Genomic DNA, 14,112 nt, shown 5'->3' on the forward strand with positions numbered 1-14,112 from the left:
TTATTGCCCCCCAATAATTTTTTTATAGATGGTCAGAAGTAACTCAGTTTGGTTTTGAATTAGTTTACAACAGTACATGTATTCAAATTCAATACTTGGTGAATTTAAGTCCACAACGAATTGGCTTTTTTTCACACTCTCCACTTCACTTGAACCGCTTCACCCTAGGCCTCCCGGGTGGCCTCTTAACAAGAATAAATGCACCTAACAACAAAAGGATCACCCATATTCATGCAAAAAATAACAAAACAAATATATTATTGCCCCACAATAAACAGATTATTGCCGCCCAATAATATATCAGAAATACCAAAACACATTAGAAGCAGTCTTTAACACAAAGGAAAATATCACTGAACACAATTATAGAGACTTTATAAAAATTAAGACACATTATTGCCCCCCAATAGGAAGATTATTGCCTCCCAATAATCTCGACTCCGGTGACGATTTTGCCCACAATTCTAGTCGTTTTGCAACAATTCCGGTTGATCGTTTGCCTTCACACTGATTTGACTCCGATTGTAACCACTTCGGTTGCAGCCCGGGACCGGAGATACAATCAAGTTGCGATTTCCGTGATGATCAGTCGCCGGCGAGAGAGATAGAAGCAAATCGAAGACGTACCCGATTCTACTGGCGGTCGTCGATTCCTTCAGAAGGTCCAACCCGGCCTCGCCGAGCTTCTCAGCGACGAGGACTGTCAAGCCTGGCAGCGGAGAGCACGACGACGAGTTTCGGCGCAGCGATGGTGAGAGCCGGCGTAGTGGGCGACCTGCTGGAGAGAGAGAGAGAGAGAGAGAGAGAGAGAGAGAGAGAGAGAGAGAGAGAGAGAGAGAGAGAGAGAGAGAGAGAGAGAGAGAGAGAGAGAGAGAGAAGGAGAGGGCAAAAAAGTCCCAAAAAATAAATAAAAAGAATAACAAAAGAATTAATTGGGTATTAGGGAAATAATCCCTTAGAGAGTTTTGGGTAAATGAGGTTAAAAAAAAGTTAGTTGAGCAAGTGGGCAATTTAGTGCCTAAAATTGGGTAAATGATCATTTTTTTTGTGAAAAATATTATTTTGTAAGATAACCTAACGGTATTTTTGGGTTATTAAAAACATATGAGGGCGTTTATGGTCTAATAAATTGATTTATGAGGAATCATTTTCATTTACCAAGGAATGAAAGTACAAATGTCATTCCCCTTTTGGGAAGTGATTCTCCTTTCTCCCCATTTTCTAGATAAATAAAGAGTTTTTATCACCATTAGGGTCAAAACTTTCTTGCATCCGACAAAATAATACCCAACTTTCAAAAGTGATCAAAATAATACTTAAATTGTTAAAAGCAAATCAACTTGATACCCAATTTTCAAAAGTGATCAAATGGTACCTAAGGTTTTAAAAACAAATCAATTTGATACTTCGGTTTAATTTTTTGGAACTTTTTGTTAAAATTGACCACGTGTGGTGTAGTGTTTTGTGAGGGTTATAATAATATTTTACACAAAAAACTATTTTTCAATTATTTTTTATTTTACTTTGTTAATTCTCTTCTTCTTCCATCCCTTCCTCTCTATCTCTTCCCATTTTTATTTGTTTCTTTAGAAGTTGGGAAACATCCGAACATTATTTGTTTCTATGATCGATGGTAGAATTGAAATTGAATGGAAGATTTTTTTTAATTCTATAGAAGAAGAAGATTGGGTTATAGATGGTTGATGGCCCTCTGACCACAAATCACTTCAATTTTTGAGCTTGATTTTGCATTTGATTTAACAAAGAAGTTTAAAAAAAAAAATAAACTGAGGTATCAAGTTGATTTGTTTTTAAAACTTTAGATATAATTTTTATCACTTTTGAAAGTTGTTTTTTTTTAGTAAAATGAGGTCATACTTTATTGAAATAGAGAAGAATTACAAAGCCCTACAATCAGCTGCAGCAACTGCAGCTGTAAGAAAACTAGGTATAGAAAAGAAAAAGCTCTCATGCCGTAAAGACTTGGCATAATCTGTTGTAAGATGAGCTACCAGATTGGCCCCCCTCCTGGTGTGTAGTATACTAACATTTGGATAGCAGTTCAATACCTCCACAATGTCCTCATAAAGTCTTCCCAATAAGAAAGTATTCCTTATAGCTCCAAATGAAACTTGACGTTGCACCAAAATGGAATCTATTTCCAAAATAATTGGCATGCATCATGCTATGATCTCTAGCAAACTCCAAAGCAGCTTGACACGCTAATGCTTTGGCATGCTCAGCTGAGAGAAGATTGCCAAGTGGTTTTAGCCCCTCCTGCTATCAATGCTCCAGAGGAATCCCTGATAACAAAGCCTAAACCCCCCTTCTTCGTTTCCCAATGAAAAGACCCATCACAGTTAGCCTTAAGAATCCCCAAAGGAGGATGTTTCCAAGATGCCAGTGTAGACCGTTGTCCCGTAATCATCACTCTCACATTATGCAGCCGAAACTCTGCAAGCCCGACACAGGCGCGTAGAGCAACATCAATAGTAAGAGATTTCTTTTGTTTCCACACCCTATTATTTCTTTCTTTCCACACATTAAGCTCCTCAAAAACCTTTTGAGGGAGTTGTTTGGCATAGAAGCTAAGCCACTCTATGATCCCAAAACTTTCAGTTTGAGCATCAAAGCACACTTTACTTACGCTACTATTAGTCTGGAGCACCAGCTTAGTATACGGACAGTTGCGACATAAATGGAGTGTACATTCTTGCTCAGTCTCACACAATATGCATATATGAGAGTCTAACTCCACATGTTTAGAGGCTAACCTTTCCAAAGAAGGGAGAATGTTATTGCACACCCGCCAATCATGTACCCGTACTGAAATTGGAATGCCACCCTTCCAAATCTTTTTCCAAAACTCACTATTGACATTGAGTGTATTCTGACGTCTAGAGGGTGAGAGTGAAAAAGAATGATGATAGGCAATTTTGACAGAGAAAACCCCATCACTTTCCAATTTCCACACACACCTATCCTCAACTCTCCTAGTACTCAAAGGAGTACTCAAAATAACCTCTGCATCTCCTACAGAAAAAGTACTCCTTACCAAAGCATCATTCCAAGCAAGAGAGTCAAGCAGAAGGTCACTAACCTTGAGAGAAGTATTCACCGTTGAAGGAAGTACAGTCGGCATATTATTTGGGATACCAGGGACCCAAGGATTCCCCCAGACTCGCACATGCTCCCCATCTCCAATTTGCCAGTAAGAACCCTGAAGGACCAACTCTCTTGTAGAAATAATGCTTCTCCAAGAATAAGAAGGGGAAACATGCGCCTCTGCTGTCCAAAAAGTACCTCCAGGAAAATATTTAGCTCAATAGATACGAGCTATCAATGATGAAGGATTGTTTATAATTCTCCAAGCTTGTTTAGCTAACATCGCTGAGTTGAACTCCGACAAACTTCGAAATCCTAGTCCACCTTCTTCCTTAGGGTTACACAAAGCATCCCAGGACTACCAATGTATCTTTCTTTTGTTAAGAGAGCTTCCCCACCAAAAGCAAGCGCACATTTGCTCCAAGTCTTCACAGAAACATTTTGTAAGTTGAAAAACACTCATAGCAAACGCAGGTAGTGCTTGAGCAACCACTCTAATTAAAATATCTTTCCCAGCTCCGCCTAACAATTTGCCCTACCAATTCTTCAACTTCTTAGCCAAGTTATCTTAAATGTATTGCAAGGTTGAAGTTTTTTTCCTACCAACATAAGTTGGGAGGCCTAAATACTTTTCATGTGAATCAACAATCTCCACTCCCAATAGACTAGACACCTCCTCCTGTATGTAATTTGACACATTCTTACTGAAAACAACTGAACTTTTATTAAAATTAATAAGCTGACCAGAAGCTCTTCCATATGTTTCAATTACGTCTTGTATCTGATAACAATCGTCCAAACTGGCATTAGCATATAGCATGCTATCATCAGCAAACAACAGATGATTAACTAATGGTGCATCCCTACAAAGCTCAAATCCAGAAAGCAAGCCATCTCTCTGTTTCATCTGCAACAAGGCCGAAAACCCCTCAGCTCCAATAAGGAATAAGTAAGGGGAAAGAGGATCCCCTTGCCTTAATCCTCTAGAAGGAGTTACGACACCATGAGGCTTACCTCAAACTAGAAAAGAGTATCTGGCTGTGGAAACACACAACATGACCATATTAATCCAAGACTGAGCAAAACCAAACCGTTCCATTACCTTTCGGAGAAATAACCACTCCATCCTGTCATATGGCTTGCTAAGATCCAATTTCAAAGCCATAAAACCCTCAGAGCCTTCCCTCTTATTATGAATAAAATGAGCCATCTCGTTAGCCACCAAAATGTTATCTGTTATTAATCTTCTTGGAACAAAAGCACTCTGGGAAGCTGAGATGACTTTCGGCTGAATAACTTTCAATCTATTAGCAATAGCCTTCGAACATATCTTATGTATCACATTGCACAAGGCAATAGGCCTAAGATCAGACATATTCTCCGGATTGTTCACCTCTGGGATTAGACAAACATGTGTAAAAGTAATCTGCTTCATAAACTAACCCGTGTGAAGGAAATCTTGAACAGCTTCAGTCACCTCCTCTCCAATGGTTTCCCAATAATGCTGAAAAAATAACAGAGGCATTCCATCCGGTCCAGGTGACTTTGTAGGATACATTTGGAACAAAGCACATTTTATCTCCTCTCCAGTATAAGGTTGACATAACTCTTCATTCATCTCCTGAGAGACACAAGGTTGTATAGCAGAAATAGTGGTGTCCATGGTTTCAAAATCAAGTTCTGATGCAGTAAACATGTTGGTAAAATAGGAAGAGACAATCCTCTCCACTCCAGCGTCATCTTCACACCAAGATCCATTCTCATCATACAATCCTTGAAGCAGATTCTTTCTCTTTCTATTCTCAGCTTTCCTGTGGAAGAAACCTATGTTCCGGTCACCTTCCTTCAGCCATTGCACTTTGGAATGTTGTTTCCAAAAAATTTCTTCTTGGGAAAGTAACATCTGCAATCGACTCATTAGTTCTTTCTTCTCGGCCTGCACAACCTCATTAACAGGCACATCCAACAATTCTTCAAGTCTACCAGGCATGCCCAACATGGATTGTTGCCTAGCCCGAAAAGTATTCTTTTGCCATTAATCAAGTTGCATCCTAGTATGTTTAATCTTCTGTGTAACTCTAAACATAGGAATCCCTGTGACATAAGTTTGCCATGCTTCTTCCACTAGAGAACCATAATCAGAATGCTGGAGCCAAAAGGCTTCAAACTTAAATCTATGTAGCCTCTGACGTTGAGCAATTGGGATTATACTAGCCCGTACTAAAATAGGGATGTGATCAGAGTCACTAGCTGGAAAATGAACCACTTTTGCATAGCCAAAAATATCACACCATGAAGGTGTACAAACTACTCTATCAAGACGTAACCTGGTATCAGAGTTCCACCAGGTCGTCCGAGTTCCTTGAAATCCTAGGTCCAGGAGATCTCCATAACCCAACGCTTCACGAAAACCTCGCATCTGCCATTCACTCCTCATTGGGCCATCAATCTTCTCATCATTGTTAAGGATTTCATTAAAATCCCCAACCACAATCCAAGGCAATGAAACCAAATTAGACAACTCTCTCAGCAGCTGCTAGGATCTATCACGCTCCACTGTACTTGAGAAACCATAGAAACCAGTCAGTCTCCAGGTCGGATTGCCCGGACTGCCTTCCACCACCATATCCATATGATGCGCTGATTTTGTCCCCATTCTGATTCTAACATCATCGTTCCAGAAGACCGCAAGGCCCCCTGATTGCCCTTCGCTCAAGACAGTGTCCGAGTTAGCAAACCCTAAAGCACGATGCAGCTTCTGGAAATCCTCCGGTCTGCTGATTTTTGTTTCACATAAGAATATGATTTGAGGCCGATTTTGAGAGATCAAATCTTTCAAAGCCCTAGTTGAGGTGTCATTGCAAATCCCTTTGCAATTCCAACTCAAAATATCCAAATCCATGGCAGATTGTAGCTTGCCTTCTAGAACCCTAGAAGGTAACCCTAGCAGACGGCTAGGTCAGTAAATTTTGAGAAATTTACGTTAAGACGACTGGAGTTTAGCATGTATGTTAGGAGAAAGAGAAGGTTAGGGGAGGGAACCCAACACTAAATTACTTTTGAAAGTTGAATATCAAGTTGATTTGTTTTAAAAAAAAAGGATTAATTTCAGTTTACCCCCCTGAGGTTTGGGGGTGAAATATTTCACCCCCTCAACTTTCAATTTTGAATTTTTACCCCCTAAACTTTTCAATTTCAATCAGCCGTGTCCAATTTTTACTGTTCCGTCCAAATTGGACGTTAAGTTTGACTTTTGAGGGTTAAAATGGTCATTTCAACATAAAAAAATAAAAAAAATATTTCTGTTTTTTTTTTTTTTTTTTTTTTTTTTCTGTTTCTTCATTTTTTATTTTTTTTTTTATTTTGTCTCCAACCTATATACCACAAGTTATAATAGGTTTATAAAAACAAAAAAATACTCTAGGTAGTTGAAAGTCACTCGCTGGTCTACGATATTTGTGACATATCTCCGATAAAGTGAAGAATTTAGGATATATCCCAAATAAAGTGAAGAAATATTTGTAAAAAATAATTTTACACTTTATCTGTTAATAAATATCTGTATATTCCCAATAAAGTGAAAAAATATCTGTGTAAAATCATTTTTGGTCTACGATATTTGTGATATATGTCCAATAAATTGAAGAATTTTAGGATATATCCCCAATAAAGTAAAGAAATATCTGTAAAAAATGATTTTACACTTTTTCTGTAAATATCTGTATATCCCCAATAAAGTGAAGAAATATCTGTGTAAAATCATTTTTTACAGATATTTATTTACAGATAAATATTGGATATATATCACAAATATCGCAGACCAAAAATGATTTTACACAGATATTTCTTCACTTTATTGGGAATATACAGATATTTATTTACAGATAAAGTGTAAAATTATTTTTTACAAATATTTCTTCACTTTATTTGGGATATATCCTAAATTCTTCACTTTTTCGGAGATATGTCACAAATATTGTAGACCAGCGAGCGGCTTTCAACTACCTAGAGTATTTTTTTGTTTTTATAAACCTATTATAACTTGTGGTATATAGGTTGGAGACAAAATTATAAAAAAAAAAAAAAAAAAACAGAATTTTTTATTTTTTTTATTTTTTATTTATGTTGAAATGACAATTTTAACCCTCAAAAGTCAAACTTAACATCCAATTTGGACGGAACAGTAAAAATTAGACACGGCTGATTGAAATTGAAAAGTTTAGGGGGTAAAAATTCAAAATTGAAAGTTGAGGGGGTGAAATTTCACCCCCAAACCTCAGGGGGGTAAACTGAAATTAATCCTTAAAAAAATTAGGTATCATTTTGATTACTTTTGTAAGTTGAGTATCATTTTGTCCGGTGTAAGAAAATTTTGACTCTAATAGTGATCTACTCGACAATTTTCATTCCCCTTTGGGTTAGGAACATAAGATTGAGAATGAATGGGAGTGACTCTCCTTTCTCCCCCATTTTCATTCTAGATAAATAAACACCTACGTTTCACATGGCATAGTGGTACGATTTTTTCTTTTTTCTTTTTCCAAAAACAAAATATGGAAACAATTTTACATTCTTTTACTTCATTCCTAGTTGTAGAATAGAGTTTCAAATTTAGTATATAAGTAAATGTTAATAAATAAAGAATTACTAGAACTAAAAACCAGTTTTCTCCGACTTGCATTATCATGGCCCAGCGTACAGCTTCTGGTTTTTTGTTAAAAGCGAAGAGCTGGGTGCAACTGTTCTATTGGAAGCAGGTTCAGTTGCAACAGCTAGTCATTGCCCTGCACAATTAGCATATCAAGAGAAGCTTGACTGGTGTAGGTGAAATAACTAAACAAACGCTAATTAGACAAAAAGAAGTTAAAGAAATAGATATAATTACATATACAAAAAGCATATTACATATATGAGGATAAATATGAGAGTAGCAATAATTCTAATTAGCAATACGGCAATCTGCAAAATCAAACAGAACTTTTACTCCATTTTGCTTTAGTTCAAGATCGTAGACAACTAACTTGAGATCAATCCATCAAACCGTGTCAACGGATATCATCCTCTCCCTTCTCTATGAGATCCTCCTGCATGAACTGAGCTCCCTACTCTGTGGTTCTGCAAATCGCCAAGGGGTCTAGGGCATATGTATATGCTAGTCCGGGAGGGTCAGACTTCGGATTTCCTCGTTCCTCACTCAGCTTGTGGTTGCTGTGAAATTAGAGGGAGGCAGAGTGGTGGCCGTGGGAGGCATGCCACGGACATTTATGTCAATGGGCCGCAAACGATACTCAATGTCAAGCTCCTGGAGGATCCGTACTATCTCTTCAAGTAAAAGGGCTCTCCTTGCCCACTTTTCTCCCATGTCTTGGAAGTTCATTCTATGTGACAGCCATATGGCAAACCTCATCCTATTTAATTCTTCCACTTCCTTTAATATGAACATTGGTGCAGGATACCAGTGCTCCTTCTTATTTTCAATGTAACTGTAATTGCAACCGTAGGAAATGATTTGTTAACCAGACGTTGAAATACATCATATTCTGAATATAGGAAGTAGCATAAGATCTTTTCACATACCTTATCATTCTTTGCTTCATAACAGCAATCTTATCTGCTGGAGTGGCTATATGGATACAGAACTCAACAGCATCTCCTGAGTCCGGACTACGATAGAAGTTATTGATGGGCTTAGTTGCAAGGGTACTGTTTGGGTACACGATTTTTACGTTGTCATACCTTAGAAAAACTGTAGTTAAGATATTCATCTCCTCTACAACCATCTGAGAGACATTGATAAAACAATTTTTAGACCACAGAAATAAAAATGTACAAAATTTAATAGAATGTGACACATGCAGAGATGGAAATGTACCTGAACTCCTTCAATTTCACATCGATCTCCCACGTCAAAGGGGTGCATCACGAAGAGAAATATGACTGCTTCAAAGACTGTCTTGCATGAGTTACCAAAAACAAAGGCCACAATAACAAGCTGAGAAGTTGCATAAACAATATTGGCTCTGGTGACAATATCCAGCACAAGCAGCCATATAATTATAATAATAATGCTAACTAATACGTCCACCACGCGTCGAAGTCTGTTCACCGCTGTTTTGGTGTCAGTTAGAGTCAAAGAAAGTGCTCTCCGTTCTCTAAAGCAATTGACCTGGAAGAATAAGAGGAGCACATTAACAATCTAATGACCAATATACAAATAAAAGGACAACCATCCATTAGTCAGTGTTTTGAACAGATGGGGCTTTTAAAATTCCGAGTTCATGAGTTCTTATTTACAGTAATATAAGAAATTGTTGCCTATGATTACATGCTGTTAGGTTTCTCAGTTTTTGGCTGTTGAACTCAATTCCTTTTTCCTTGCCTACATCTAACATAACCAAACCTTAAAACCTAACAATTCTGTCCAGTAGACAACTTGCCAGTTGATGCTTACCACCCAATTTTTCAAGGAAGTTTTGCTGATTCTCTTGCTGTCAGAGGCCCCTTCAAAGAGACTCATGGTCTTTAAAGCCTCGTCTTCTTGCATGAAACGCAACAAATCCTCCAGGTAGATGTGCCTGCCAGAGAATGAATAGAATGAATATGGTTAAAAGATGGAAATTCATTAACATATAGCTAAAAGAAAAATGCATGTAATCAAATGAAAAATTAGATATTTTGTGATTCGACTTCTATAGGTTGCAGAAAACATATCGCTATATTCTATTTTGTCATTCTTGGTTGACTGGTAGTATCCTGTTTTCTTTTTTATTTTCTCTGTTTATTTCCTTGTGGATTAGGAAGGAGCATCTCCTCCTTTCTCATTCTCAATGAAAAAATGTCACCCAAAACTCCCATCCAAACTTGGCATCCTTCCGCACTACTCATGTTAGCTGAAGTTGTCAACCAAGAAACTTGTTCACATGAAAGGTGAACGAATAACATCAACATTATATTATCCATAAAGGTTCTAGAGAAAATTGGCATGGAACAGAAACTGTGAAACAATTTGAACTTTAGACTTGCACAAATGTACACTTACTGGCAATTCTAAGTTTTAAAGTATGTTCATGGTAATAACAGATGATGCATAACAGTGTAACACAAAAAAATCGAAGTGCAAGTATGTAAGGGTGTTAAAAGAGCAGATACAAATCAAATTTCAATATAACATTACATCAACATGTTTTAATTTTCTGTGCTCATAAATATTGACATTGAAACCTGAAAGTAGAATTTTTGAAGCTGCAGGCATTTTCAACTTTTGATCAATGAAAGAAACAGATATGAACAACATAACACAGTCGAGCCAAGTTAAGAATGCAGATAAATGCACACAAACCCAAAGGGAATAAATGGAAACATACTTGGAGCCAGGCCTAGCCACATTGCGAAATATCTTTTTCGCGGCAGCCTTAGCCTCAACTTCACTTTTGATCTTAGTATCACCCTCACCCTCATCCTTGGTTGAATCCAGAATCTGCTCATCCAGTGTGGTAAGATGCCCATATTTTACTATATTCATTAGCCTCTTCATATTCCAAGCAGACACATTCTTTGGATTGAGCCTATGCAAGTGATCAATTGTGATCCCAACCTCCCCTGACTTCTTGGAAAGTGGCTTTGAAAACATGCCACTCTTCCCCACAAGCCCTCCACTTGCAGCAATCAACCGCCCACTTCTACCAGAGCCGCCATTCCCAATGGCCTTCCCAGTTGTCCCAGAAGGAAATGCACTTGCCCTGAGGTCAGGAGGCATATTAGCCCCAGCATTCTGTAGCTTCCTAACCTCATCAGCAAGTCTCTCCTCTTCATCCTCTGCATTTTTTATCTCAATCCAAGGCCGCCCCGACAGTGTTTGGATCACATACTGATTAAAAAGCGCATCCTGAATCCGATCAAAATACGATCTAACATGGAAAGATGAAGCAAGCACTTTTACAACCAGGGTCTTCACCAACCAAATCAAACCCCCAATCAAGAGACAAAGCAACACTTTAGTCACATACTCAAGGATTCTACCATTGGTTTCCTTCTCAACCTTCCTGATCAGCAAGAAATGCCAACCCGTCAAAACAAGGCCAAGCCAAATACAGTTCTGAACAGGCTTCCTGATCCCATAAACAAAATACAACACCCTCTTCCTCAAAATGAAGTTCCTCTCCACAAAGAACACCATAATTTTTATCATCCAACCCGAAACCAGCCTCCCACAAATCGAAACCAAAATTAGCACCTCCCATTTCCACAGCTTCAATTTCCACAGATTCATCTCCCGCAAAACTCTTATAGAAAGAGTGCAAGCCAATGCCCCAATAATCAAAACCAAACTCAGCCACTGGAGCAGAGTCAGCGCATTGAATTTCGCCCTCTTGTACTCATCAGGCAAATCCTCATCCAAAAACGGGTCGTCCTCCTCATCGTCACCTCCGCCCCGGCCCAACATCCCAGACCTCATCATACCCGATTTCGGGACCCGACCCGCGCCCTCGTCCCACCCCTCGGGCGGGTCCATCAATCTAGACCTCGTCTTCAGCCTCAACAAATCGGACCTGCCCTTAAACGACGCGTTCGACGAGCACCTAATGACGTCGGCGCCGCCGTCACTCAGTCGACTGCTACGACGTCGTTCCTCGTCGTCGGGGTCCTTGCGCCGCCGCCGAACAGACTCGGTCTCGGCGACGTCCGACGCCGGCGACTGGAACGACTGGAACGACACCTTGATCTCCCTCGACATGCGTGAGTTCCTCGGAGACTCCGCCAGCGGCGGCAAATCCTGCTGCCGTAGCTCGGCCATCTCCAAATCCATGTCCAACGACGAGTCGCCGGAGGCTCTCTGCTTGTGCAGGAACCGCCCTATCAGCTTCGACGGCGGATCCTCCTCCTCCTCCTCCTCCGTCTTCACCGCCGTCTTCTTCTTCTGAGCAAACTCAAAACCCCCGCCGGCGCCGGCATTGCTCCCGTCGTCCTTCCAGAAATCAATACTGGACTCCCTCCAAATCCCGGCGCCGCGTTTCGCGGGGTCGGCTTCTGTAGTGGTGGTGGAGGAAGCGCCGCCCTGGTCGATCTTGACGATGACCTCGCGGCGGTCGGAGGAATCGACGGCGCTCATTGCGTGCTGTTCGTTGTGGTGATCCAGTAGAATGGGGAGCTTCTCGTGGCTGCCGTGGTCTGCTTCAGAAGCAGAGATGTGTTTACCGGAGCCAAGAGATTTGAAGGATTTCTTGAGTGAGAAATCCATCCGAGGCTGACAGCTATAGCAACTCCGGGGAATAAAATACTCACTGTTATTATATATAATATTATAATATAAAAGGGTAACGTCAGGGAAGTCGCTGGTGTTTGGAATCTGAGATATGATAAAGAACAAGGTCTGGTTTGAATGTTTTTAATTTAAAGGGAATTAGGTTGACGCGTGTACAGTGGGAAGGAAGCTGGACAATGGAGATGAAGAGAACTAAAGAAGAGAGTGAACGTGCTGCGCCGAGTATTGGCGTATGGCTGGGTATTAAGAAAAGATGGGTTGGGCCGCAATTCATGGGTTAGGTTTTTTCAAATTTATTTTGTTTTGATCCACTAGGTTATGAACCTAGATTCCTTGTTTAATTACTATTTTGCCATTTGTTGTTAAAAGAACACACGGTGAACTAGCTTCATTTGAACTAAATACCGAGCTTCATCACGAAAATGAGCTCATTTTTTAAGTCCAATAATAATTCAAATTGAATGTGTCAAATAACTTCAAGTTTGGTCGAGTGTACTGTAATCATCTGCTTGTTGAAGGCGATTTTACTCTGGTCATTAAGTGTATTCTCCTCCGTTCTCAGACTCTGTAGATTATAGGGTCGCTTGTACAGATATTTTGTCCCTGACAAGATCTTTTGATAGTATCTCCTTTTTCCATGTTTTACGGGAAGCAAACTTCCTCGCCAATGCTATTGCTCCTATAGGCTACTACTCATTTTCTCCTAAAATGTGGATTAAAAGTCTGCCCTTTACTATCGTCTTGCCCTTTAACTTGGATTAGTTTAGTTTTGGTTGCCCTAGGGGTTTCTTATTGTAATTTTCTTTTTCTTTTCAGGAAAAAAAAAAAAAAAAAACTTGGTCGAGTGTAGGGTCCATGCAAGTTAGTTCGTTAAAATTAATCGTATACTCATACTCTATCAATTGAAAATTACATATGAGCGAGCTTATGGTCTAAGTTTGGACAATAGATTTCATGCTTGTTTGTGCCCCATTAATAAGTTTTCCGAGTGCACTTTATGACCCCATACCATAGGTCTCATTTACTTATGTGATGTGGTTTTCCATCCGATGTGCACATTAGTCTAGATTCAAAATATGTTTTTTCAACCTTTTGGCCAATTGTTGCTCTTCTTCCAAAATCTTGAGTCCTGTTATATTAAAATGTGTTCATTGTCCAAAAAATTATCCAGATATATATGGTTGCAATTTCTTTTAAGTCACGTATATATAGTCATTGTGTACAAAATTTTCCTTTTGAAAATGACTCAATCAATTGTCACAATGCAAAGAGGTCTCGTGAATAATAAAATTTAAAAACTCCAAAAGCGTAATAATATCTCACTGTGACGTTACATTAGAATCAATATATTTTAGGAATAAATCTGATTTATTTATGAACTCGAATATGTTCAATTTGAATCTTTTCCAATATTTATTCAATAAATGCAGCTGAAAAATTCGAATCCCAAGATTCACGAGGGAGGCGTGTGTCCTAAATAAGACAAGACCCAAGAATGATGTAATTCCAACGCTCGAGTAAGGGTATTCTAGTAAACAGCAGTGCCGTGCCTAGATATTCGCGCGCTAAACTCCGTGTTTTCCCCACCTTTTGCGCGATTGCGTGGCGCAATTCGATTAAAGCTCCCAAAAAGTGGCAGAAAATAACCGAACTTTACCTACTGTTACAAACTGCAGAACCAAAACGGAGCTTCCAATCACACATCACACTACGTGGCAAACATCGACCGGTCTGTTCCCAAGCAA

The 14,112-nt window shown here is 39.3% G+C and overlaps 1 protein-coding gene across 1 annotated transcript; it reads right to left on the reverse strand.

Moving 5' to 3' along the window:
* Positions 1-7,953: 7,953 nt before the first annotated feature.
* LOC112172053 (mechanosensitive ion channel protein 6) lies at positions 7,954-12,586 on the reverse strand. Its single transcript, XM_024309220.2, has 5 exons — positions 10,470-12,586; positions 9,557-9,680; positions 8,978-9,271; positions 8,683-8,885; positions 7,954-8,588 (listed from the first exon to the last, which is right to left on the reverse strand). The coding sequence occupies exons 1-5, from the start codon at positions 12,341-12,343 to the stop codon at positions 8,300-8,302; spliced, it is 2,784 nt and encodes a 927-aa protein (XP_024164988.1). The 5' UTR covers positions 12,344-12,586; the 3' UTR covers positions 7,954-8,299.
* Positions 12,587-14,112: the final 1,526 nt, after the last annotated feature.

The sequence above is a fragment of the Rosa chinensis genome, chromosome 6, assembly GCF_002994745.2.
Source record: "Rosa chinensis cultivar Old Blush chromosome 6, RchiOBHm-V2, whole genome shotgun sequence".
In the NCBI taxonomy this organism is placed as follows: domain Eukaryota; kingdom Viridiplantae; phylum Streptophyta; class Magnoliopsida; order Rosales; family Rosaceae; genus Rosa; species Rosa chinensis.